Source organism: Antechinus flavipes, chromosome 2 (genome assembly GCF_016432865.1).
Source record: "Antechinus flavipes isolate AdamAnt ecotype Samford, QLD, Australia chromosome 2, AdamAnt_v2, whole genome shotgun sequence".
NCBI classification, from domain to species: domain Eukaryota; kingdom Metazoa; phylum Chordata; class Mammalia; order Dasyuromorphia; family Dasyuridae; genus Antechinus; species Antechinus flavipes.
Window position 1 is genome coordinate 656272788 of NC_067399.1, and position 24331 is coordinate 656297118.

The 24331-nt window shown below is 39.5% G+C and overlaps 1 protein-coding gene across 1 annotated transcript in view; it reads right to left on the minus strand.

Annotated features, from left to right (window-relative positions):
* The window catches only part of CCAR1 (cell division cycle and apoptosis regulator 1), a 49913-nt gene extending 26845 nt beyond the window's left edge, over positions 1-23068 (minus strand). Inside the window, exons 1-6 of the mRNA XM_051982565.1 lie at positions 22968-23068; positions 21829-21947; positions 4024-4196; positions 3611-3655; positions 2457-2489; positions 932-1125 (exon numbers count right to left, since the gene is read on the minus strand). Coding sequence (XP_051838525.1) covers positions 932-1125; positions 2457-2489; positions 3611-3655; positions 4024-4196; positions 21829-21901 — 518 coding nt within the window. The 5' untranslated portion in view covers positions 21902-21947; positions 22968-23068. The remainder of the gene's footprint in view (positions 1-931; positions 1126-2456; positions 2490-3610; positions 3656-4023; positions 4197-21828; positions 21948-22967) is intronic.
* Positions 23069-24331: the final 1263 nt, after the last annotated feature.

Below are 24331 nucleotides of genomic sequence, written 5' to 3' on the forward strand. Positions count from 1 at the left end.
TTTGCTAATTTTCTCTCATTTTTTCTGTATATATCATACACAGTTATTTGCACGTTGTCTCCTCTTTAAGACTGTAAGCTTGTCTTTCTTATATCCTCAACATTTAGCAGAGCACCTGCTACATAGGAGATACCTAATAAATTGACTGACAGATTTGGGATCAGAAAAATCTTAGTCTAGTTCTAGTCTAGTCTAGTCTAGTCAAAATTTACTAACGGTATGGCTATGAGCAAATCTACCTCAGTTTCCTCATTTGTAAAATGAGACTAAGAGATCCTACCTCACAGGGCTGTTGTGAGCATCAAGTAACAACTACATAGAATTAAATAATTAATAGGAAAATAACTCATTAGTAGTAAATCATTACTGATAAACAATGCTACAAAAAGACTACTTTACCAACATAATTAATAATAAAAGGATCATGCATATCAACTGACATGCAAAAATTAAAAATTTACTATAGGTTCAAATTTTTCCCCCAGCATCCAGAGAGAGAACTATGGAGACTGAATGTGGATAAAAACATAGTATTTTCATGCTTTTTACTAGGTTTTTTTGTGTGTTTTATTTCAATTTTGATCTTATTTTCCTCACATAGCATGATAAATGTGTAAATTCGTGTTTAACCTATATTGGATTACTTGCTGTCCCCTATCGAGGGGACAGATGGGAATAGAGGAAGAAAAATTTGGAAGATGAAGTTTTGCAAGGGTGAAGGCTGAAAATTATCTTTGCATGAATTCTGAAAAGTAAAAAGTTATTATTATTATTTTTTTAAATTTATTTTCCTGCAATCTTTATTTTCTTTGCTTACTGATGGATATAAAAATTCCCAGCATCAATAGAGGCAGTTTGGGCCTATGAAGCTCATAAAGCCTGTGTTTGTGGAAGAACTTTGCTCACAGCCATAGCTGAATACACAGCTTACCTGAGCTGAAAAAATACATCCTCATCCACAAATCCAAACGTATCGTGTAGTTTTGTAACAACTCCTGTGAAAACTCGCTGCTTCTGGGGCTGAGTTTGCTGCTGACTTGACCGTGGCGTTGGATATGAGACAGTAATTTGTGCTGCTGGCTGAGGAGTGGACAGGCTCAGGCTTGTAGGCAAGGCAACAGCTGGCTAGAAACAAAGAGACCCCCCAAGTAAATTGCTTAGGACATGCCTTGTGTGGCCTCATGGAGATGTGGATACAAAGTGCACATGATGAAAAAAGGGAGCTTCATCATGCTTCCTCTGTATATAGAGTATAGAGTATGCACACTGACAGAGTCATGGGCTTATTCAAATATGAAATGGAATAAAAATTATAGAAACTAGTTAGAAATAAACAACAACAAAAAAAAAGTTTGAAAAGTACCTTCCATCCCTTTCTTAATCCCCTTCCTCTAAACTGGAATGGAAGGACTAGGGATCAGCCTGCTCTGGACCACTCCTATTTCAGGAGTCACAAATCATTTCTTCCAAAAAATTAAGTGAAATGGAAAATAACCAGAGGAGCCAGATCAGCTCGGAAGGAAATGTTTGCTTTGGGAATGGAGAGCCACATTCAGAAGGAAGAGTAGGGAAGCTATCGAGAAATGCAGTGAAGTTCCCAATTAAGGCTATTCCTCATTTCCCAGCTAAGAGCAAATGTAGTTTTGTGGAATAGAAGTCTGGTGGAGACAAGTCCCAATGAATGCATCTCTTTGGATGAGAGGACAATTTCTAATCTGGTACCACACTGCTAGATTTGTAATCTCCACCAGATGAAGAATGAAAGCCCTAAGATATTCCCCATGACCTGCAAAAGAAGGGAAAGTGCAGAGATTTCAGCTGGAGTTAGTAAGAGGATAGAGGAGTCATATGTGAAGGATCCCTTTCACTGGGAGTATCATGCACTGGGAAATAAAGTGTATGAATCTGATGAAAACGGGGTACCAATATTCACTTGTTAAAATATTATATTACTTGATTTGCGCCCTTTAGTTTGTAACCATTTCAATTCTAAGGAGCTTGAGCATGCTTGTGCACGCACACACACAAATACATGTAGCTTCTCTACTAGATATGTTAGCTCTATATTTCATACTGAGTTTTAAATTTGCATCCCTTTAAAATACAATTGACACAAAAACTATGAATGCAATCTATAACATCTCAACTACCTGTACAAAAGATTCACTGAAAACAAAAAAGTAACAGAGAGGCTTAAAAGACATCTGATTTCAGTAAATCCATCCAAGTCAAGTAGATCGTAGTCCTCTTTTTTATTGTTAGAATTAGACTAAATTAGATAATTAATCAGGCTAAAAAGATTTTTATGACCAGAAAATATTAAATAATATGACATATTTTTTTTCCTAGTGTAAAGATATTACCCATCATCTATTTGAATAGGGAATGAAAATAAAGGCTCATCATCTAAGCATCACTTTGACCTCTAAATAAAGGAAGAAAGAAGTCAAACTAACCTGTGTTAACAAGGTCTGCTGAGGTTGCTGCAACTAAAAATGGGGGGAAAGTAAGTTAATCACATAGCTATAATATATAAATATGCGCACACACAAATACATGACAAAAATATCAAACATTAGTGATATGTGCATATGTATGCTTTTAAAATGGCAGTTTTTTACCCATGACTAAATTTTCATTTCCACTCCTGTCATAAACAATCCACATTATTTATTATAAAAACTGTTAAATACACACCTCCCTCTCATACTTCTATATTTCTATGAGCTCTATTTTTTTTGTTCTTACTAATACCATTCATTAAATTGGTCATTTAGTGTCACTCTTCAGGGTAGAGTAATACAACACGGTATTTACAGTGCATGCTGGACTTGGGAACAACAGCACCTGGGCACATGTCTCACCCTCTGACACTACCTGAGTGACCATTTAACCTTGCTGATCCTGCTTCCTCATCTATAAAATGGGTGTGTTAATACTTGAAGCACTCCCTCCCTCATGGGGATGTCATGGATCTCCCATGAGTTGCAGTAAGTATTTTGCAAACTTCACTCATCCCACTGTTCGTGAACATTTAGCTCCACAGAGCTCTGAAGGATTACTTAATCCATACACTGAATACTAATCCCAACAATGGGAGAGCTGCACAGACCCATATATGACAGCAGCTCAGTCAATAGGATATGAGAACATGTAATTGTGGACAGGAGGTTGGCACTCACCCCTGAATTTAAAGAGAAGGGCGAGGGGAATGTATGCTAAGTAGAGAATTTTGTTTGTTTTCTAACAGTAATGAAATTTGTGCATGAGTATTTCTGTGATAAATCTTACCTTAGTTTGAGAATCAATCTGGTGCATAATGTCAGTTGGTTAAAATAATAAAATTTCCCTATAATGTCACCTTTATTATATTTTGTTCACAGACCACCCTCTAATCACGCCCAAAAGAACTCAAAACTCTGAGGACCATGAAAAAGGTCACAGAAGACAACTAGTTCAACTCCCCCTTCTCCAAGTGAGCCCAGAAAGAGAGAGAGTGTTGAATAAGGTTACAGGTGGAAATTAAAATACTAGTATAACAAATTTCAAAGTACACAGCTATCTTTAACAAATCAAGTAAGTATTTTTAAGTTAGAAAAAAGGAACAAACCTGTTGCTGCACACTATACAGGGCCTGTTGAGGTTGTGAATATTGCTGGAAAAAAGAATGAGAAACACTGTTCAAAGCAGCATCCAGAAATTTAACTAAATATGAGAAAAGTCCACCCCAAACTTGACATATAGTAAGAATTACAGTTAAACATACTGTATATAGCCAAATCTCACTATGATAAAATGAAGGCAAAGGTGACTATTGATGTATTTAAGGACTTGGGCTTAAATAACTAAAAAATCAGTTTGTTAAAAACTTATTTCTGAATTTGATTTAAATTATCACATGTGATTTAGCCCTGTCTAAGAACCATTGAAACCAGATCTGAATGTGTAAATACCTCTTCTCTCATCACTCAGATTTTCTGTGGCATTTTACATCCTAAACTATGTTAACTGCTGAAGAGGTACCTGCTGCAAAGCTGCGGCAGCAGCTGCTGCTTGTTGCTGCAAGGCTGCAGTCTGAGTGAGCTGATAGTTGGCAGGAGTTGGGGTAGTAAGGCCTGCCGCTGCCAGGGCCGTCTGCTGAGTGTAGATGGTAGGGGATGCTCCAAGTAACGAGGGCTGCTGCACTCCCAAAGCAGCTAAGAAAACAAAAAGAAATCGGATGATTTAGTCCCCTTCCAGGAATTTTCCAAGGGTGTTTAGCTGGCCCCTCCTACCAGAGGAGCTACTGTGAGGAATTTTGTCAACTGAAAAGTCTCAGATGATGTAAGTGTGGGGGATGGTGACTGCTGGGGTTCATGGCTTCACATCATTAGATGGTAAACTAAAAGCAGAACCTTAGGGATTCACAAAGGGTTTCAAGGCCCCCAATGACTATGAATGCACTGCTTTGTATTAAATCAACATTCAGGGAAAATGAAGTCCATTTAAAGTAAGATGTCCCACAATCAACCCACAACTTATAAAGTTCAACAGCTCAGATCAAATGCCTAAAATGACATTTGGAACAAGGAAAGAATGTGAAAGAGAAAGTCTAGATTGTTTTTGTTAACTTGCACTTATTTTTTAAATCTTCAACACTTTAAGGGGAAGCGATGGCATTATAATCTACTATGTCTGGAAGTACTGTTGAAAAAAGCCATACACTTCCATTCTTAACTATTCCTATTTTACTTATGGCAAGTCTAACATGAGTGTAAATATTAGCACGGCAACTTAAAATTACAACAAATTTTAGAGAGTTTAGTGTTTTGCTATATGGATCCCTTAATGTGTAGAACTTTTGAGTTTTTTTACTTAGCTGATTTTCTTGACTTAGAATGATAGATTTATGTATTTAATGTTTATAATAATAGAGGATGTTAAAATTAGAGGTTGTCTATCTTAAAATAAAAAAGCAGCAGGAAGGATTAAAGAAAGAAAATTATGAAGCAATATAAGCTCTAGTGCAAGTCTATTAAATGCACACAATTAATAAACAAAATAATCAGCTTAAAGAATATAAGACAAGAAATATTTCACATCTACCATGGTGACAATCCCAGGGGACAAGCATCATGTTGTGATAATGTTTTAAACATAACACAAACACAAAACATTCAAGAAACCCCACAATATAATTCAGCACTTCTGAGACCCAGATCTCCAGACCTTTGAAAACTGGTTACAAATTTACACAGCTTATAATAGTTGCTGAACAACATTACTTTTTCACGTCAGAAAATGGCAAATCCTATCTGAAATGTTCATTCCAATTAACCTCTGTGACGTGGAATAAAAGATAAAAAGAATCTTACGATGGTTTACTTCTGACCAGAACTTTTTGGAGGGATGCATTAATTTTGGTTTTGGACAGGATTAAAAACAGGAATAAAGGGACAATACAACAAAAAGCAAGCCCAATTCTAAGAGACTTCAAGGGCTTTTAAACTATGATTTCCCTGTCCATTTCCTTCTTATTCTGCTTTCATGCTAAGTAAGAAGTGTAGGTCAGTTTAGGATAAAATGTCTATGGCTCCCATAAGACTCAAGAAAAGGCCAGTATAAGGCCAGGAAGTACAGCTTGTACACAAATATTATCCGACTAATCAATCAATAGACATTATTGAACAACCTAGGCACCGTGAAAGCCCTGAGAATACAAAAGCAAAAACATTACTCTTGAAGAGATTACATTCTACTGGGTAAAACATATACGGATATACAAAACTGATAAAAGATAGCCTTGGGGAAGAAGATACTAGCAACCAAAGGGACCAGGCAAAGTCCCCAGCAAGAGGTGATGATTTGAATTGAATCTCAAAGGAAACCAAGGTTTCAGGATTCTGATTGGAGAGTGTGCACTCTAGGCACAGGGGACAGCCAGAATTGTGTGCAAGGGCACCAAGGTTTGAAACAGAACATCACAGGTTGGCAACAGCAAAGGGATCAGTTTGCATGAACTGTGTAGAGAGAGTGAAGAAGGAAAATCTGTAATAAGGTAGAAAAGGGAATATGGAATTACATCCAGAGCCTCAAATGGTGAATGGAAAAATTAATGGGGAGTTTCTCTGGCACTAACATATTTAGGCATACACCACAATAGTTACTTTGGCAATGGCAAAGGACCAAAAAGATAACAAAAACAAGCATCTCTGTCTTAATTTGTCCCCTTTCCACATGGTACTGGAGACCAAGTGGTGGTAAAGGAGGCAGAATGCTAAGAATCACATGTTTTTTAAACTAGAGGTGTCAAACACATGGCCCACAATACCCTCAAAAGGGTGACCTGGACCTGATGAAAATATAGTTCTTAAATGTTTTGCAGAATACAAATGTATAACCTATATCAAATTGCTTATTATCTCAGGGAGGGGGATACAAAGAGATTACATATAATTATGGAAAAATTAAATATTTTTCAAAAAATTAGTTCCTGTCTGATTTTAATGTTGATGACATTTTTCTAAATAAATAAACATAAGAATGTGCTATCTTCCAAATTCAATGTGTGACCTGTAGGAATCTTTATGTATACTTGAGTGATACCTGTGTTTCCATGAGTTTGATACCACTGTTTCAGACTGTTTATAAACATGCTGGGTAGATATGGACAAGAATTACATAAAACAGACAGACATGGATGCATTGCTATTTGTATCAGTTGGAGGAAAACTAACTAGACTGAAAGAAATAACCACATGTGTTGTAGTTAATTGAATGCTAGAGTGAGAGACCTTTTGGAATTTCATTTCTACTGTTCTCAGTGTTTTCTCTTTCTGTTCTAGGTACATGTAAAATTATTAAAGGCCCTATGCTTCTGTCAAAGAGAAATGCAGTAATATGAAGACAGGATTACATGTAAATAGCCCCTTACGTGTCTATTGCTTGTGTATCTGAGTGCTTAAGATTTTAAAAACTAGGATGATGATCAGTCTGAAGGATGTGTTTCTTCTACTTCCAATAACTAAAGTCTCAAAATATATTTTCAGTCTTAGCAAAGTACATGATCTCAATGACTCAAAGATCAGAAAAAAAGCATTATGATGAGGGGCCATAAGTACAACCATAAGACCAATAGAGATCTAGACATGATAAATGCTGTAAAAGATATTACAAATGTTTTTTAGGACTAAAAAGACAGGGCAATCATGTAGCAAGAGACACAATGAATGAACAGTCCAAGTGTTACTTAGTATCCTCAAGATATTAAAGGAACCAAAAGGCTTCTAATAAGCAAAGAGTGTTTTTTTTTTTTTTTGGGGGGGGGGAGGGGAGGAGGGGAGAGGGGCGGCTAAGGCTGTTAGGGTTAAGTGACTTGCCCAGGGTCACACAGCCAGAAAATGTTAAGTGTCAGAGGTCATATTTGAACTCATGTCATCCTGACTTTAGGGCTGGTGCTCTATCCACTGTACCACCTAGCTGTCACGAAAGAGTGGATTTTGTAAAGAAGTTTTATCAAAAGGCATTTATGAGAGAAGCTGTGTAAGGATTATGATTTTCACTAAATATATATTCCACACTAAAATGGCAGATACATAAGAGTGAGTCTGTCAAACATGAAAGCCCTGCAGGCTACAACACTCCTGAGTCAAGTCTAACCAGATTAAACCTAAATGGGAAATAACAAAATAAAGAAAAATACAACAGAACACATAATATTAATGTAGTTTTCTAAGTGAACATGCAGACCAGATCTCCTCTTTGCATAGTTAAGTCCAGATATCAAGCTGGAATTGAAAACTTGTCATTGGTTTAAGCCAAAGAGTTCCCAAAGAAGTGTGGGAATTTCTTTCAAAAAAGACAAGACTGCCCAAGAATCTGAGCTCATGAGTAAGCACACAACATTCTCTTTACCTTATAACCAAGAAATCAGTTTATCAGCCCGTAGATACAGCAATAAATGGAAATATTCAGTGACTTCAACAACGAGAAACAAAAAGGATGTCTTTAATATCACATCTTCTAGGATTCGGTAACATTTCCTAAATGGCAATGCCAAGGATTCATTAACTCATTCTAATCTAAAGCCTCATGTGCTAGTAATTTCTTCCCTTGATTGGGATCTACTGTGTCATCTGGAGGCCAAAGGAATTTAAATATAAATTCATTTTGTACAGGCACCCTTGTTTGATAGCACCATTTTTCTAACTGCCTTGTGTTCAAATCATGTCTGTGTCACGTTTTGACAATTCTCACAATATTTTAAACTTTTCCATTATTTTCATGTCTATTATGGTGATCTGTGAGCAGTCATCTTTGACATTACAATTGTAATTGTTTGGGTGCATCACAAAGTGGAAACAATTAACAAATGCATGTTTCTGGTCTCTCTCCCTCTTCTCAGGCTTTTCTATTTCCTGAAACACAGCAATATTGAAAAATATTACATAAACTTATTTGGTAAAGCAGCAGCAGGATTTGAGGGGATTGCCTCCAGTCAGGAAAGAAGTTTTACTATGGGTAAAATGCTATCAAAGAGTCTCACGTGAAATCTTTTAAGAAGAATCAATTGACTGAAGCAACTTCACTGTTACCTCATTTTAAGAAATTGCTTCAGCCACCCCAGCTGCCTTCAATAACCCCCACACCCTGATCAGTCAGCAGCCATCAACATTGAGGCAAAGATTACAACTCCTCCCCCAGCAAAAAAGATTACAATTTGCTGAAGGTTCTGATGATGGTAAGCATTTTTTAAAGCGATAAACCATTTTTATTTGAGATGTATACATTGTATTTTTTAGACACAATACTATAGTACACCAAACAGGCTACAATATGGTATAAGCATAACTTTTAGATATGCTGGGAAACAAAAAATACTTCGGAGGACTCTATGTCAATAGTCTGGAACCAAGCCCACAAGATCTCCAAGATATGCCTGTATACATGATCATTTTCCTGAAGACCTAGAAAAAGCCTGTCTGCAAATGCAAAACCAAAAAAGGAATAGAGGCTGAGAAATTAAAGTGCTTATCTTTTAAAATCTTAGGGCAGTTAGATGACTTCTAAGTTCATAGGCTAAGAAAGAAATAAACCTGGCAGTGGAAAGAGAATACATAAGTTTAGGGAAGATAATCTTGAAGGTCCAGAAGTCTTCTCCCTTCCCCTTACCCTTGCCCTGAGCCTCAGAACTGGAAGTGGCCACTTTTTCCTTCAGAAGAACAATTCAGCTACAATTCCCAAATCATCTACATCATAGTAGGTTCAGTGACCTAATCAGGCAAGATCATCTTGCCACAAATCAGTCATCTGCACTTTATCATATAACTCTATGCAAATCTATTTCTCATCTGAACTACTGTAATAGCACCTTGCTGCTAGCATTCAGTGTTTCAGGTATGACAAAGCACTCTACACACACATTCTCACTTGATCCTACAACCCTGTGAGATAGGTCCTTGTTTTATAGATGAGAAAACTGAGGCTGAAAGGGGTTAAATGACTTGTCCAAGGTCATATGGCCAGTAAGAGGATGAAGGAGGATTTGTCCTGGGCCTAGTGGGTGATCTATCCACTGCAAATTCTTGACACTTAAAAGTCTTCAGTCTGCTTCTAGGCCACTGTATTGACTTTCAAAAAAAAAAAAGCATAAGTCTCACTTCCTTCCTATTGCTTTAAGAATTAAGTTTAAACTCCTCAGCCATTTACAATCCCTCCCCCACAGCTCAGATGTAACTTTCCAGCTTTAGTCCACTTTTCCATCCTTTGTACATTTTAGCATCCAGCCACACGAGCCTTCTAGTGGTTCCCAAATGACACCTTCTCCAGCCTCCATGCCTTTCTTTTTGGCTCTTTGTGCATTCCTTGCCTCACCTCACTTCTGCCTGGCTCACTTCCAAGCTTGGCACAAGGGCCACCTTTTCCAAGAAGCTTTTCCTGATTTTCCAAGTTGCTAATGTCTTCTTCCATAAAAACTGTCTTGCAGCTTGAACTTTCAAGTCAAAATCCCAAGATAAAGTTAGCAGGATGCTAGCAGTTAGCAAGGAAGCATCTTCCTTGTTCTAAGGCCTAGTCTATAAATATTATGAATTCAGAAAAATAAGCTGTTGCATGTGATCAAAAAGTTTATAGGTATTCATCTTTTGTAAGTGTCCTGCATTCATTATAAATGAGAGATATAAAGCGATCTGATTGGCTATTCAAATTACAAGCATCACCATGATCAGACACCCATTTCCTTAAAATTTAATCCTTTTAAAATAACTGAGTAAATATATTTAAACATTTTATAACACTATATAAATCTATATTTATTGACTTCTCTTTTGTTTGTTTGGTTTTGTTTTTATAGGCAATTGGGGTTAAGTAACTTGTTCAGGGTCACACAGCTAGTTGGTATTTGAGGCCAAATTTGAACCCAGCTCTTTCTGACTCCATCTACTTTGCCAACTAGCTGCATTTTGTCTTTGCCCCAGAGAGTTCTTAATTTATAATCTAGTTGAGGAGCCTACATATTAATGACAGAAAAGTAAACAATTAAGTAGCACCAAATACCAGCTAGTGGGGATCCAAGTTCAAAAAGTGACTACATTATTCAAAGCTGGGTGACCTGAGGGTAGACGCCATGCTCTAGAACTTAGGGTTTCTAAGCTTAGGATAAGGAAAAAGATTTAGGTGATGACTAAGGATTTTGAGTTCTAAACTCTATAATCCTTTAGATACATGATGAGTTTAAATTTGGATAAGGAAAAATTTTTCAGAGGCTTTGGGTCTTGCTAGAGCAAAGATTAGAGGCCTCCTAGGCTAAGGAAAAACAAAGATGACAAGAAAGAGTCAGGAATTCACTTGCTATATGCCTGCACAGTGGCAGCTTTCTAGGCTATGCCTCGATGGGAATATCAAGAGGAGTAGCAGACCGGCCCTCAAGCTACAAAGGCTAAGATGCTATGGACCTCAAGGCAGACTATATCAGGAGTCAGAAGAGAAAATAAATCACTCTAGGGACTTCCCTTAACAAGCTCCTCCTATTTTCTATTCCACTCTGGTTTACAAAGACTATCCATCACATCTGACTAGAAAAACGAGGGAACTGGGAGGAGAAGGCATTTGAACTGAACTTTGAAAGGTGGTCAGGACTTTGATAGGAGACCAGGGGAAAGGCACTTGAGCAGAAGGAACATCAAAACAGGCACAGAAAGGAAAAAGCACAGGGAATATTCCATTACCACCCAGTTATCACTTCTGGTTGGGAGAGGAACAGGCAAAGTCCTGGGCAGACCCAGTTTGCCTGAAGAAGGCCTTTTAAAAATGAACATGTACACAAAGAATATCAAATAAAAATGTAAAGCCAAATATTTCATAAAAGGTGGAAAAAGGAGACGGGGTGGGGAGAGGAGAAAGGAAGCTAGGGCTGCTTTGGTAGTCCCAGATATTATAAGAGGAGACAGAAAAAATGAATCTGGGCCAAGGAAAGCTTGTCTGAGGATCTAGGACACACTGGCACATTAGTCTAAAACCAGGCCCAATTCCAGTAGGGTGAAAACTAAAACTGAAGCCTCCAGGGAAGGTTATCTAGATAGATGACAGCAAAGGCAAATGTGACAGAACCCATCAGACAAGGGTCACGAGATTTTCTGAGGTGACAAGACCGAAGCCCACAGAATATGAGCTGGAATCAAAGTCCAAATCCTAGCTAAGGACCCCTACTACATGACTGCCAGTGGAAGCTCAATGATTTAAATGGAAGTTGCAGACTGGCAGTGGACTATCAATGTTATATTCAGTTAGCCTGTGGCAAGGTCCAAAGGGGAAAACAGGGGCTGAACTCTTGCAGTTTCCCACCCTCAGACTACAGGGGTATGTACATACAGTGTAGAATCTGGTTGAGTACAACAACTCTAGGATTTCACTGGGAGACAATACATGAGTTTACCTATCCCATCCATCAGAGCAGAATGGGGCAGATCCTGGCCCTAGTACAAAGTCCTTTAAAAATAGTAATAATAATATTTTGAGTTCCAATTTTTTCTCTCTCCTTCCATTCCTTCTCCCTTCCCCAATATAGCAAGCAATCTGACATAGGTTATACATGTACAATCATGTTAAACATTTCCACATTAGTCATATTGTGAAAGAATAAGAACAAAAGGGAAAAACCATGAGAAAAAAAAAAAAGTAAAAATAGTATTCTTCAATTTGCATTCAGATTCCATCAGTTCTTTCTCTGGGTGTGGATAGCATTTTCCATGGCCAGTCTTTTAGAATAGTCCTGGATCATTGTATTGCTGAGAAGAGCTAAGCCTATCAGAGTTGATCTTCACACAACATTGCTGTTACTGTGTACAATGTTCTGTTTTTTTTCATTTCATTGAATACCAGTTCATGTAAATCTTTCCAGGTTTTCTTGAAATCCACCTGTTCACTATTTCCTATAGCACAAACAGTATATTATAACATTTATATACCACAACTAATTCAACTATTCTCCAACAGGCATCCCATCAATTTCTAGTTCTTTGCCACTACAAAAAGAATAGCTATAAACATACAAATATAAATATACAAAAACAGCTACTATAAATATCCTGGTACAAAGTTCTAGATATAGGAAACAAACAAAAGCTGCCATCCTAGTAAAGATATCTCGGGGGTAAGAAGACTCTCAAGATAAAAATCACTGGAAGACATCAACTTTAAAATAAATACAATTGAAAGTTTAGGGGGGAAAATGATTATTCACAAAGACTTCAAGAATGGATATATGAAATAAGTTCAAACAAGACTAAAAAAATGAAATCCAAACACCTAGAATGAGAATAAATAGATTAAAGAAGATGAACAAAAGTGTCCATTTACATGGCAATGTAAATGAAGCAAACAAAAGTCAATGCGTCAAAGAGCAAGCCTTAAGCATTAAGTATCAGGTATTGTAACTATTAAGATTGAAATAAAAATAGGACCTCCTCACACTCAAAAGGAGACAACACACAATTCTACAAGTATATGCGGAACACATGTAAAAGAAATATAAAGCAGTCAGGGGACAAAGAAGCATTAAAGCGCATTCTAGGCATGTGGAAGGAGATGGGTAACTGTGTAAATAACAGCAACAAGGGCTGCAGGACATACAAAGTAAGTGGTGAAGAGCTTTGAATGCCAAAAAGAGAAGTTTCTCAACACCTAGAAGCATTAAGTAAGGAGTCCATGGAGTTTGCCAAGAAAGAGAATGACAGGCAGCTAATTGATAGAGTGGATAGAGCACCAGCCTTTAAGTCAGGAGTTCAAATCTAACCTCAGACACTTAACACTTCCTAGCTATATAACCCTGGACAAGTCACTTAACCCCGACTGCCTCAGTCTCCCCCCCCCCCCCCAACCCCTCATTTACTTTGGCAGCTGTGTGGAGGGACAGAGAAAGGAGAGATTTGAAGTGAATGGGACACTAATGCAAAAGTGAGTTTTTAAGAGTAACATGAAGGTTGCAAATCTGCATGGTTGGCGCCCTAACAGAAATATGGATGTCTGGAAGAGAGGTAAAAATTTGGGACATGCTGAACTGAGATGTCTATAAAACATTAGGTATGAAATGTCTACTAGGTGATAGTTCAGGAGCAATCTTAGGAGTGGCTTTATAGTTCTGGGAATTATCCTTAAAGATAATAATCAAACTCTTGGAAATTGATGGAATCAATGCTGGAGAAAATAAAAGAGGGCCAAGGCCAGAGTCTTAGGGAACAACTAACCACAATCAGGCAGCAAGCTAAGAATAATGAACCAGATCAGATATAAAGAAAAGTGAGGTCAAATGTGCCAAAATTTTGTAGCAACACTTTTTGTAGTGGCCAGAACTGGAAATTGAGTGGATGCCCATCAATTGGGTAAGGGCTAAATAAGTTACAGCATATGAATGTAATGATATTATTGTTCTCTAAGAAACTATCAGCAGGTTAATTTCAGAAAAGCCTGGAAAGACTTAGATGAACTGATGCCAAATGAAATGAGCAGAACCAGGAGAACACTCTTCACAGTCCGCAAGATGATGTGATGATCAACTGTGATGGAGTTGACTCTTGTCAACGATGCAATTCCAATAGACTTGGGATGGAAAATGTCATCCACATCTATAAAGAGAACTATAGAGATAGACTATGGATCAATACATAATATTTTCACGTTTGTTTTTTTTTCTCATGGTTTTTTCCCCTTTTGGTCAGATTTTTCTTGCACAATATGACAAAAATGGAAATGTTTTTAAAAACCATACATATTTAACCTATATTACTTGCAGTCCTGGGGAGGGGGAAGAAAAGGAGAAAAATTTGGACCACAAAGTCTTCCAAAAACAAATGTTGAAAACTACATGTGTTTGGAAAATAAAATACTATTAAAACTTTTTTTTAAGTAAAAAGAAAAAGGAGAGAGCATTGTCAAGAAAACCTAAAAAAGAGGAAATATCCAAGTGGCTGGTCAACAGTGTCAAATGATATAGAGGTCAAGGATGAGGACTGAGAAAAGGCAGCAGACTGTGTAAATCACTGGTAATTTTGAAGAAAACATTTTCAGTTGAGTGATAAAGTTTGAAGCCAGACACAAAGAGGTAATAAATGAGTGAAAGGAGAGGAAGTAGAGGAATTAAGTGTAGAAGGCTTTCTCAAGGAGTTTCACAAAAGAGAAATATGAAAGTTAGCAGAGATAGTAGACAAATGCTTTTTTTTTTTTTTTTAAGACAGAGGAGACACTGGGTGAATTTGCAGGCAATAGGGAAGAGACAATCTATTAGAGAAGATGGCAAGGGATGATGGATGTTTATAGAGGGATCTGCTTTGGCAAGAATGGCTACATTTTCATATTGGGGGTAGTGATGGTGAAGGAGGAAATAGAGGGGAAAGATATAAGAATAATATGAAAAGAGAGAGCTCTTGCTAGATGGCCTGAAGAAGCTATTGAGGGAATGAATGCACAAAATCTTTTTTTTTTTTTTTTTTTTTTAAGGAATTTAGCTATGTAAATGGGAAAGATATAGGATGAGAGTTGAGGGGGCCATGACATCTGAATGGAAGGGCTATTCATTATTTTAAAAGTAATAACTAAAGCCACAAGAATAGGTATCTTGCCAGAGGAGAAATGTAGAGAAAGGTGCTTGGAGGAGGTCTTTCTTTCACTAGTGTCTTTTTCCTCAAAGGAAATGTGTGAAGTCAACAAGAACTCAGAAGAGTGTAGTGGGGGTATACCATGTCAAGCTGTCTTAGATGTAAATGTGTGCTAGAGTCACAATGGACCAATAAGATAGACAGAAGATATGGAAGTTATGAAATTCAGGCAGAAGAGCCTGGACTTTACACAATACACAAGAGAAAGCTAGTAAAAACTCTTAAACAGGGACAAAGGACAAAATTTTGAAGGCAAGCCAGTAGCACTATCATTTAAAGAGCTAAAATGCAAGGGAAACTATCTAGGAAACACGAGAATAACAAGTGTAAGGCAATGAAGACAAGCTCAGGGTGCTGAGAGCAATACAGAGATGCCATTTATCTAGCACTCTAAAGGTTTGCCACATAGTTTAATATCTCACCTATCCTTGGAGATTACTGATCCCATTTAACTGTTCCTGACAAGTAACGTGACCTTTACTGGGTAGTGTTGAGGCAGGATTCACACTCAATTCTTTGATGCCAAATCCAAAACTGTTTTCATTCTACTACATTTTTGCAAGGAGTGGGACAAAAATGTTTCAGATAAAAGGCAAAACCCGGAAGAAGACTGAATATAAAGGACAAAAGGAAAGGTATTATACTCTATCCCATGGTAGATGGAGAGCCCAGGACACAGAATCCATCCAAACTTTATCCAGGCACTAGTAGTGTGACAGAAACAAAGACACTTCAGCTCCTTCCAAGCTACTTGCAGGAGGGAATTCCTTCATCCAGGATATCTCCTCCATGAATGAAGCCCAGTTCCAAACCTTACCTCCAAAGACAATATAACAGGGGCCTACTCTAAACTCTCCATACAATAGCTTCCAGTCACCTCCTTCAATGAACCAGAGACACAATAGATCTTTCTGCAGTCTCTGACCCTGTCCAACACACTCCACCTCTAAGTGCTCTTCTGTCCTGGATTTCCTACGACTTCTTCGACTTGTCCTTTCTTCAATCTTCATTGCTGAACACTTCTCCAAGTTAAGCCTGCTAACCTCAAGTATCCCACTGGACAGGGACCTGCCCTGACCTCCCGCCTCTTCTTCACCTGAAGATCTCCTATGCTCTCATGGATTCAATGACGATCTCTATCTCCAATCTACTTATCGAGTCAAATCTCCCAGTGCCTACTGGACATCTCAAACTGGACGTGCCACAGACATCTCAAACACAAATGTCCAAAACTGAACTCCTCATTTCCCCCCAAACTCTTTCTCTCTTCCTATCTTTACTATTATTAAGGACACCACTGTTTTCCCATTTCCCTAGGCCTATATCCTAAATGCATCCCAATTTCTCACTCACTCTCCCTGTAATTTTGCAATTAGATATCAAGTAGTATTTTTTTTTTTTGACCTTTGTCCCATCTCTCTTACATGCCCCATTCTCTCTTTTGACACAGCCACCACCCTGGATTAGGCCCTCATCAAAGTACAACAGCCTTATGCTTGGGCTCCCTGCTTCAGGCATTTCCTTATTCTAATCTATCCTCCAACCTGGGCAGCAAATTGATCTTAAAAATGGCTTGCTCCCAGCTTTTGGGGTAAGAATTCACTATTTGACAAAAACTGCTGGGAAAATTAGAAACTAGCATGGCAGAAACTAGGCATTGACCCACACTTAACACCGTATACCAAGATAAGGTCAAAATGGGTACATGACCTAGGCATAAAGAATGATACTATAAATAAATCGCAAGAACATAGGATAGTTTACCTCTCAGACCTGTGGAGGAGGAAGGAATCTGTGACCAAAGAAAAACCAGAGATCATTATTGACCACCAAATAGATAATTTTGATTATATTAAGTTAAAAAGTTTTTGTACAAACAAAACTAATGCAGACAAGATTAAAAGGGAAGCAATAAACTGGGAAAACATTTTTACATTCAAAAGTTCTGATAAAGTCCTCATTTCCAAAATATATAGAGAACTGACTCAAATTTATAAGAAATCAAGCCATTCTCCAATTGATAAATAATCAAAGGATATGAAAAGACAATTTCCAGAGAAAGAAATTGAAGCCATTTCTAGTCATATGAAAGGTGCTCCAAATCACTACTGAGCAGAGAAATGCAAATTAAGACAATTCTGAGATACCATTACACACCTTTCAGATTGGCTAAGATGACAGGAAAAGAAGATGATGAATGCTGGAGGGTATGTGGGAAAACTGGGACACTGATACATTGTTGGTGGAATTGTGAATGGATCCAACCACTCCGGAGAGCAATTTGGAACTATGCTCAAAAAGTTATCAAACTGTGCATATCCTTTGATCCAGCAGTGTTTCTACTGGGCTTTTATCCCAAAAAGATCTTAAAGGATGGAAAGGGACCCACATGTACAAAAATGCTTGTGGCAGCCTGTGATAACCGTGTATTTAAAATAACCGAAGTCAGGAATTCAGGTTAGGGGAAAATTGTCAATCTTTATTCTTAGTGGAGGTGAAGAAGGATCAAAGGTGAAGGGGAATTGGAGGTCAAGGGGGGTTGCAATAGCAATAAGAGCAGCTGTGACAAAAGGCTAGCCAGCAGTCTCTTTTTCCACTTCCTTCTCGGCCCCCCTGCCTCCACCCACCAAAATCATCATTTCCTATACAACACATCAGGACTTGCACAAAGAATGGGCGGGGGCCATTCTTTCTCCAAACATATATATTAATAGAGTATGGTCCAATTACTATTTAGCCTCACTTGCTGGGACCCTCAGTGCATCAACTCGAGCCTCAGCCCATTACAGTAGCCCTTTTTGTAGTAGTAAGAAACTGGAAATTGAGTGGAGCCCATCAGTTGGGGAATGGCTGAATAAGTTATATTATATGAATGTTAGAAAATATTATTATTCTATAAGAAACGACCAGAAGGAGGATTTTAGAGAGGCCTAGAGAGACTAAATGAACTGAGGCTGAGTAAAATGAGCAGAACCAGGAGAACATTATATGGCAACAAGAAGACTATACAATGATCAATTCTGATGGACGTGGCTCTCTTCAACAATGAGATGATTCAAACCAGTTCCACTTCTTCAGTGATGAAGAGAGCCATCTACACCCAGAGAAAACATCGTGGCAACTGCATGTGGACCACAACATAGCATTTTCACTCTTTCTGTTAATGTTTGCTTGCATTTTGTTTTCCTTCTCCGGTTTTTTTTTCCTTTCTAAATCTAATTTTTCTTGTGCAGCAAGATAACTGTGTGTATATATATATGTGTGTGTGTGTGTGTGTGTGTATATATATATATATACACACATATATATGTATATATACACACACACACATTGGACTTAACACATATTTTAACATATTTTGACATGTATTGGACTATCTGCCATCTAGGGGAGGGGATGGGGGGAAGGAGGGGAAAATTTGGAACAGAAAGTTTTGTAAGGGTCAATGCTGAAAAATTATCCATGCATGTTTTGTCAAGAAAAAGCTATTTAAAAAAAAAATAGATTGCTGACCCCTCTCTACCTCCCACCACCCCAATCACTTCCAGGAGAAAAGGTAAAATCATCTCTTTGATATTCAAAGCCCTTTATAGTGAGGCCTGACATGTCCTCCCTCCACATACTCTGGGATCCAGTGACCTCGACTTCCTGGTTGCTCCTCACACAGGACTTGCCAAATTCTACATTCTCAGCCACTGTCTTCTATGTCTGTAATGTTGTTCTTCATCTCCAACTCCTAGATTCCCTGGCTTCTTTTGGGTCTTAATTAAAGTTCCACCTTCGACGGGAATTCTTTCCCTTTCCCTCATTAATCTTAAGAGTTTTCTTTCTGAGATTACCTCTGATTTTAATCTTTATATACCTAGTCTATACATAGTTTTTTATATGCTGACTCTCCCAGTAGACTGAGCTCTTTGAGTACAGACTCTTCCCGGCACCCCTCTTCTTCGTATCCCTAGCACCTGCTACAATTCCTGGCACATTATAAGCACTTAGTGCTAGCTGACTGCCTGACTGACAGAGATAAGAGGTATGTGAATTAAAAAAAACCATTCTAAACAAGTAATCAAGTTGATAAAAGTATCTATGTATTTACTAAAACATTTGGGATCTATTCTAAAATATTCATTAGTATATATACTGAGTTATACAATTTTTATATTGCTACTAGCAAATGATTTATTAATTTAAGTAATAAAAGAGAAACTGCCAATTTTGTTGGGAAATTTAGTTAGCAAAACAAATTGAACAAACTGTTTCACTGTTCACTACATATGATTTTACTTACAAGGAGACACTGGAACATATGCAAAGAGAAAAAAAGAAAAAAATCATTCAAAATGGACATATATGGCAAATGTGCCATTTCTGTATGGTGTGAACATTATATCTGTCTTCTGCCTCTTACACACAAAATACCAATGACAATCTCAGTATGTGCCTGAAACATCTGATATAGTGCTTTAATACACACTGTACTACAAGATGTGAAAATTTTCAAAGTTTCCTCGGTTGTAACTCCTTATAGAATAAGAAATAGAATTCAAATTCTATTTTGAAACTTTGGCCTTAAAATATAAGAAGCCAACAGCAGGTGGGTCATTTATAGCTAACATTCTTCTCTCAGACAAAAAGTGAAAGATTAGTCTGGTCAGTGTCTCACTTAAAATCTATCTAAAAATGAAATCAATTTGACTCTACATCAATCCCCAAGAGGTAATATCAAAAAGAAAACTTTCAAGGAAGGCTAAACAAGGACAACTTTTAAAAAAGCTGCCAAGAATACTGCTCTCTGAAATTAAAGCATACTTTATGTGAACTGACATTAAACAGCTCTATATGAAAACTGGTTGCTGAGTTTTTTAGTTTGAAAGCTGTGGTTAAGTCATAATGAAGAAACAGCATGTTAGTAACAAAGCAATAAAAATTTTTTGATGATTTTTTTTTTTGGTATCAAGTAGTCTTGGTTAATAACATATTCAAAGAAAGCTTCAAGAAAATTATTAAAGGATTAATGCACAATGCTGTGCATAAGCATGCATACTACTTGCATAAATCCCATTAACACTTGGAATCCCAGCTGCCCTGAAGTCAAGAATGCAGATGGTAGAGCTATGCTCAATGCTGGCTGGTTATGTTTGACAAGTTCATAAATCACATGGTTTCCTTCTTCCATCTTTAACAGAACAATGCCATTTTCCATTCAGGAGAGTGGAATTAACTCATGTCATTAAAAAAACAATACAACAATGTTAAGTGACATACATACATATATATATATATATATATAAAATATTAAAGTTCTTTCTTAAGAGTATATAAATACCAGGGGGTTTAGTAGTTACTTGAACACAGCTGTATAAGAAATATGGCAAAATGCTGTTAGGCTATGAAAGAATAGTTTGAGACAAACAGGAGATGCTTAATAAACTGAAGAGAAGGCTAGGAAGAGCCATTTTCTTACTATATAATTAGTATTTATGAAAATTACTTGGGCCAGCATTACAGATAAAATACAGTGCTACTGGTGCCAAAGACTAATATCTGTATGAAAGAGTTATTCACTATTCACTTGCTACAAATATTCTCCAAAGTTAGTTAACGGAAAAGAAATAACTCAATTTAGAGTTTTACATTCTACAGAAAAGACTTATGATGATGTTAATGACAATGAACTCTGGGCACCCATTTCATTCTAATTTTAAGACAACTCAAGCAAAAGATAATTGCTGAGACCAGAGTCTGGCTCATGCTCAGTCTCTTTGGAACTAACCTAAAATTAGGTTTTGTGATATATTATATCAAGTACAATTTAACAAAAACAGATTTGAGGCTAGCAATGGAGTCAGAAATGACACTTTTCAAATAGGGAAACCTGAAAATCTGCCAAAGGCTGAAGTATTCAGAGAGAAGAATCGGACAGCTCCTTGGCTAAGGTCTTGCAGGAAGGTCCTAACCCATCAACCAGTTTGCTGATAAATTCTAGCACCCAATGTACTGTTAGCCCATGATCTCCAACGATTAATGTCAAAAATGATCCCTCAGAATTTGATACAAATAGAAAGAAGTGAAAGACTTGAGATCTTACTGAAAAGGCTAAGACAAGAGAATTGTTCCTACAAGAAAAGATAGAATACATTGAAATGCCAAGTGTATAAATTCAGAGTTTGGAACTTTCATTTGTTTCATAAAGATGTTTACATCGTCAGTGGGCACTTATTATTAAGGTCTCAGGGCAAAATCTTTTCCCCACTAAATTTATGTAGAATTCAACACCATAAATCATTCTGAAAAAAACACAAAGCCTAAATAAGCAGGTTAAGAAGGACTTTTTAAGGTTACTTGCACACTCTAGGATGTTTTAATTCCAGACCAAGTGAAAATTAAATCCTACATCCGTCATAAAATTATCTACAAAAACATACAAATTAATTCACAAGTATTTTAGAGAATGAGTTAGTCACTTACTAGTTTAAAGCTGTTCTCAAAGTCCTACTCTAAACAAATTAATTCTCAGCATTTGAAACATTCTAAAAAAGTCCAGTTGACTTTTATGAGTTGGATATACATTTTAAAGGCAACTTGCCACTTAGGGATAACAAAGATTCTAATGTTTCTCAACAAATTTGTAGACAGCCTCTCTGTATAACAGAAATAACACGATCCCCAAAATGTGCAGAGAGAGGGTTTGTGGGCTGACCTGGCTGTGAAACTGCAGTGGCAGTAAACTGAGTCGCCCATGGTGGATTCTTCTGTCCTCCAAATTGAGCCATGGTGAAAGACGAAAAGCTCGGGCTAGTTTTCTTCTACAGCGGGGACCTAACAGGAACAAAATTAAACCTTCTTTTAAATTCCCATCCATCTCTGCACATCCTCATGGAGACCCGGTCCCGAGGATGGGAGGCAGCAGCATCAGCGGAGCACGACAATTTGGAAACAGATCCCTCCGAGTGCAGGGGAAAGAAATAGACGGTATTTGTCATCGGACAGAACGCAAGGAGTCGGGGAGGAACGCTGGAGAATCCCGGTGGGGGGGTCTCCCAGTACCAGGGCTCCGAGGACTGGGAGTAGCCCAGAGCTGTCCCCCGGCCACCCAACTCCCAGGCACCCACCGGGGTTGGGACTCGGACCCAGACTTCTCGACTTCCGAGCTCCAGATAAACACCATGACGACCTAGGGCACTCACCCCCGCTAGGCTCGGTGGTTCTCCGTGGGAACACCCCCCTCCACCTTCCCCCGCCCCGGTCGGCAGCGGGGCGACCCCTGCCCCATCCGTGTCGGAGCTGGGGCACCTGGGGACTCTCGGGATGCCCGAGTTCAGGCCACAAGGACGGGTGCGGAGCATTGTCTCCCCGCCCCCCCAAGTTCCAGGCGGGGCTGGGCCCGAGGACGCCGGGCCGGGGTCCGAGCCGCTTGCCCCCCCCCCCTCCCCCCGGGTCCCGCGCAGGCGGAGGAGCCCTAGGATCTCCAAGCACCGCCCCGGGCGGCCGGCTCAGCCCACGAGGGCCGGTGGGGGAGGGGAGCGGAGGTCAGCGCCGTCCGCCGCCCGGCCCGGGCCGCCCCCGGCCGCTCCCCGAGCCCCGGCCCGAGGCCCTGCCGCAGCCCCGAGCCCCGAGGCCCGAGGGGAGGCCCGAGGGAGGTCGGGCCTGCGCCCGCCGCCCGCCGCCCGGCACAAAAGGGGCCGCCTCCCTCCCGCCATCGCGCCCCGAGCCGCGGCCAGGACCTGCGGCCGTCCAGAGGCCTCCGGACCGCGGCCTCCCCCCGGCCCGAAGGCACCCGGGCCCCGGCCCGGCCTCGCGAAGCCCGCCGGCCCCCGACCCCCCGGACCGGACGTTCACCTGAGCCGGGTCGCCGCCAGAGCTGAAGCCATTTCAAACCCGTCAGGCGCCTGCGCATGCGCCGACTCCCCCCTCGCCCAGGCCCCGCCCTGGCCGCCGAGAGACGCACCGTGTTTACGTTCGGGCGGGCGCGCTCCCGGAGGCTCCCTGTCACGCTTCGTCGCCGGCCCTGGATCGCTCCTACCCGAGAGCGCGTCCGAAGCCAGGGTCGGAGGCGGGGGCAAAACAATGGGCCTGGCGACGCTCGCGCGTGCGCGCTACGGGCTCGCTCCGAGGCGGAGAGGTCGTGTCTGCGGGGGTGGGGGGTGGGGGAGGGCCGAACACGTCACGTGACGGGACGCTCTCTGCCGCCATCTTCTTTTGAAGGTCTCCTCTAAACCTCTTGGTTGGTAAAAACCGTGAGGACTTGTCTGGGCCGGTGGCCTGAACCAGCCCTGAATTTCTGTGTCACAGTCTCGCTGTGTACGTCCTCACAAGGAACGCACGAGAGAATCCCGAGAGTTGCCACTGAATGTGCAAAGTCATTTCAGTCTCCTGATCTGTAAAGTGGTCAAACTTCCTTACAAAGTTATTATTGTGAGGGAAAGCACTGGGTAGTGCTTAAAGCCCTCCAAATTAGACGAACGTGCACATAATGTTCAATATTTATAAAATTCTACTTGCCAAGTCAGCTAATTGTAATGAGGCAAAATACAAAGTTTTGATGAATTCATTCAATGGGTTTTTTCCTGCTTTCATCCTGCATGAGGATTTACCAGAGATTTAAAAGAATTCCATATGGCCACCTGCAACTTACTGATCTAGACTCCTAAAGTTAAATCTAAAAGGCTTTGAGGACCAGTGGCCAAATAACTGAAATTTAGGACTTTAAAGGATCATCCTTCATGTCACTGTCGGGTTTAGAAAAAGGCCTTCAAGATAAAATCCAAACTCCTAATCTGGCATTCCAGGCTTTGTGTGCAAACCCTCTACTTTGAGCAAAAGGGAAGACTGGGGATGGAATCTTGTCACTGACAATTACCTGCTCACTTAACCTCTCTGGCCTCATTTCATCATAAAAGGTTGAGACAAATGAGCCCTGGCTCTAAATCTGTGACTTTATTCTTTGCATGTACCTGGGTTCCTGCCCACCTTTCATCCCCCTCCAAGCCCACCTTAATGCTACACCATGAAGTTTACTCTGGCCACTGCTCTCTCACACATCTGGACATAGCTTGGCTGCTCCGCCTACCCCCATTCAAAATAAACACTCTGTTTCTTCAGTGCAACCTTCTATTTGTAGTTATTGTTGTTTTATGTAGATTTCTTCCCTATAATGTAGCCTCCAACAGATGCTTTCACAAGTAATACATTATAACCAAATC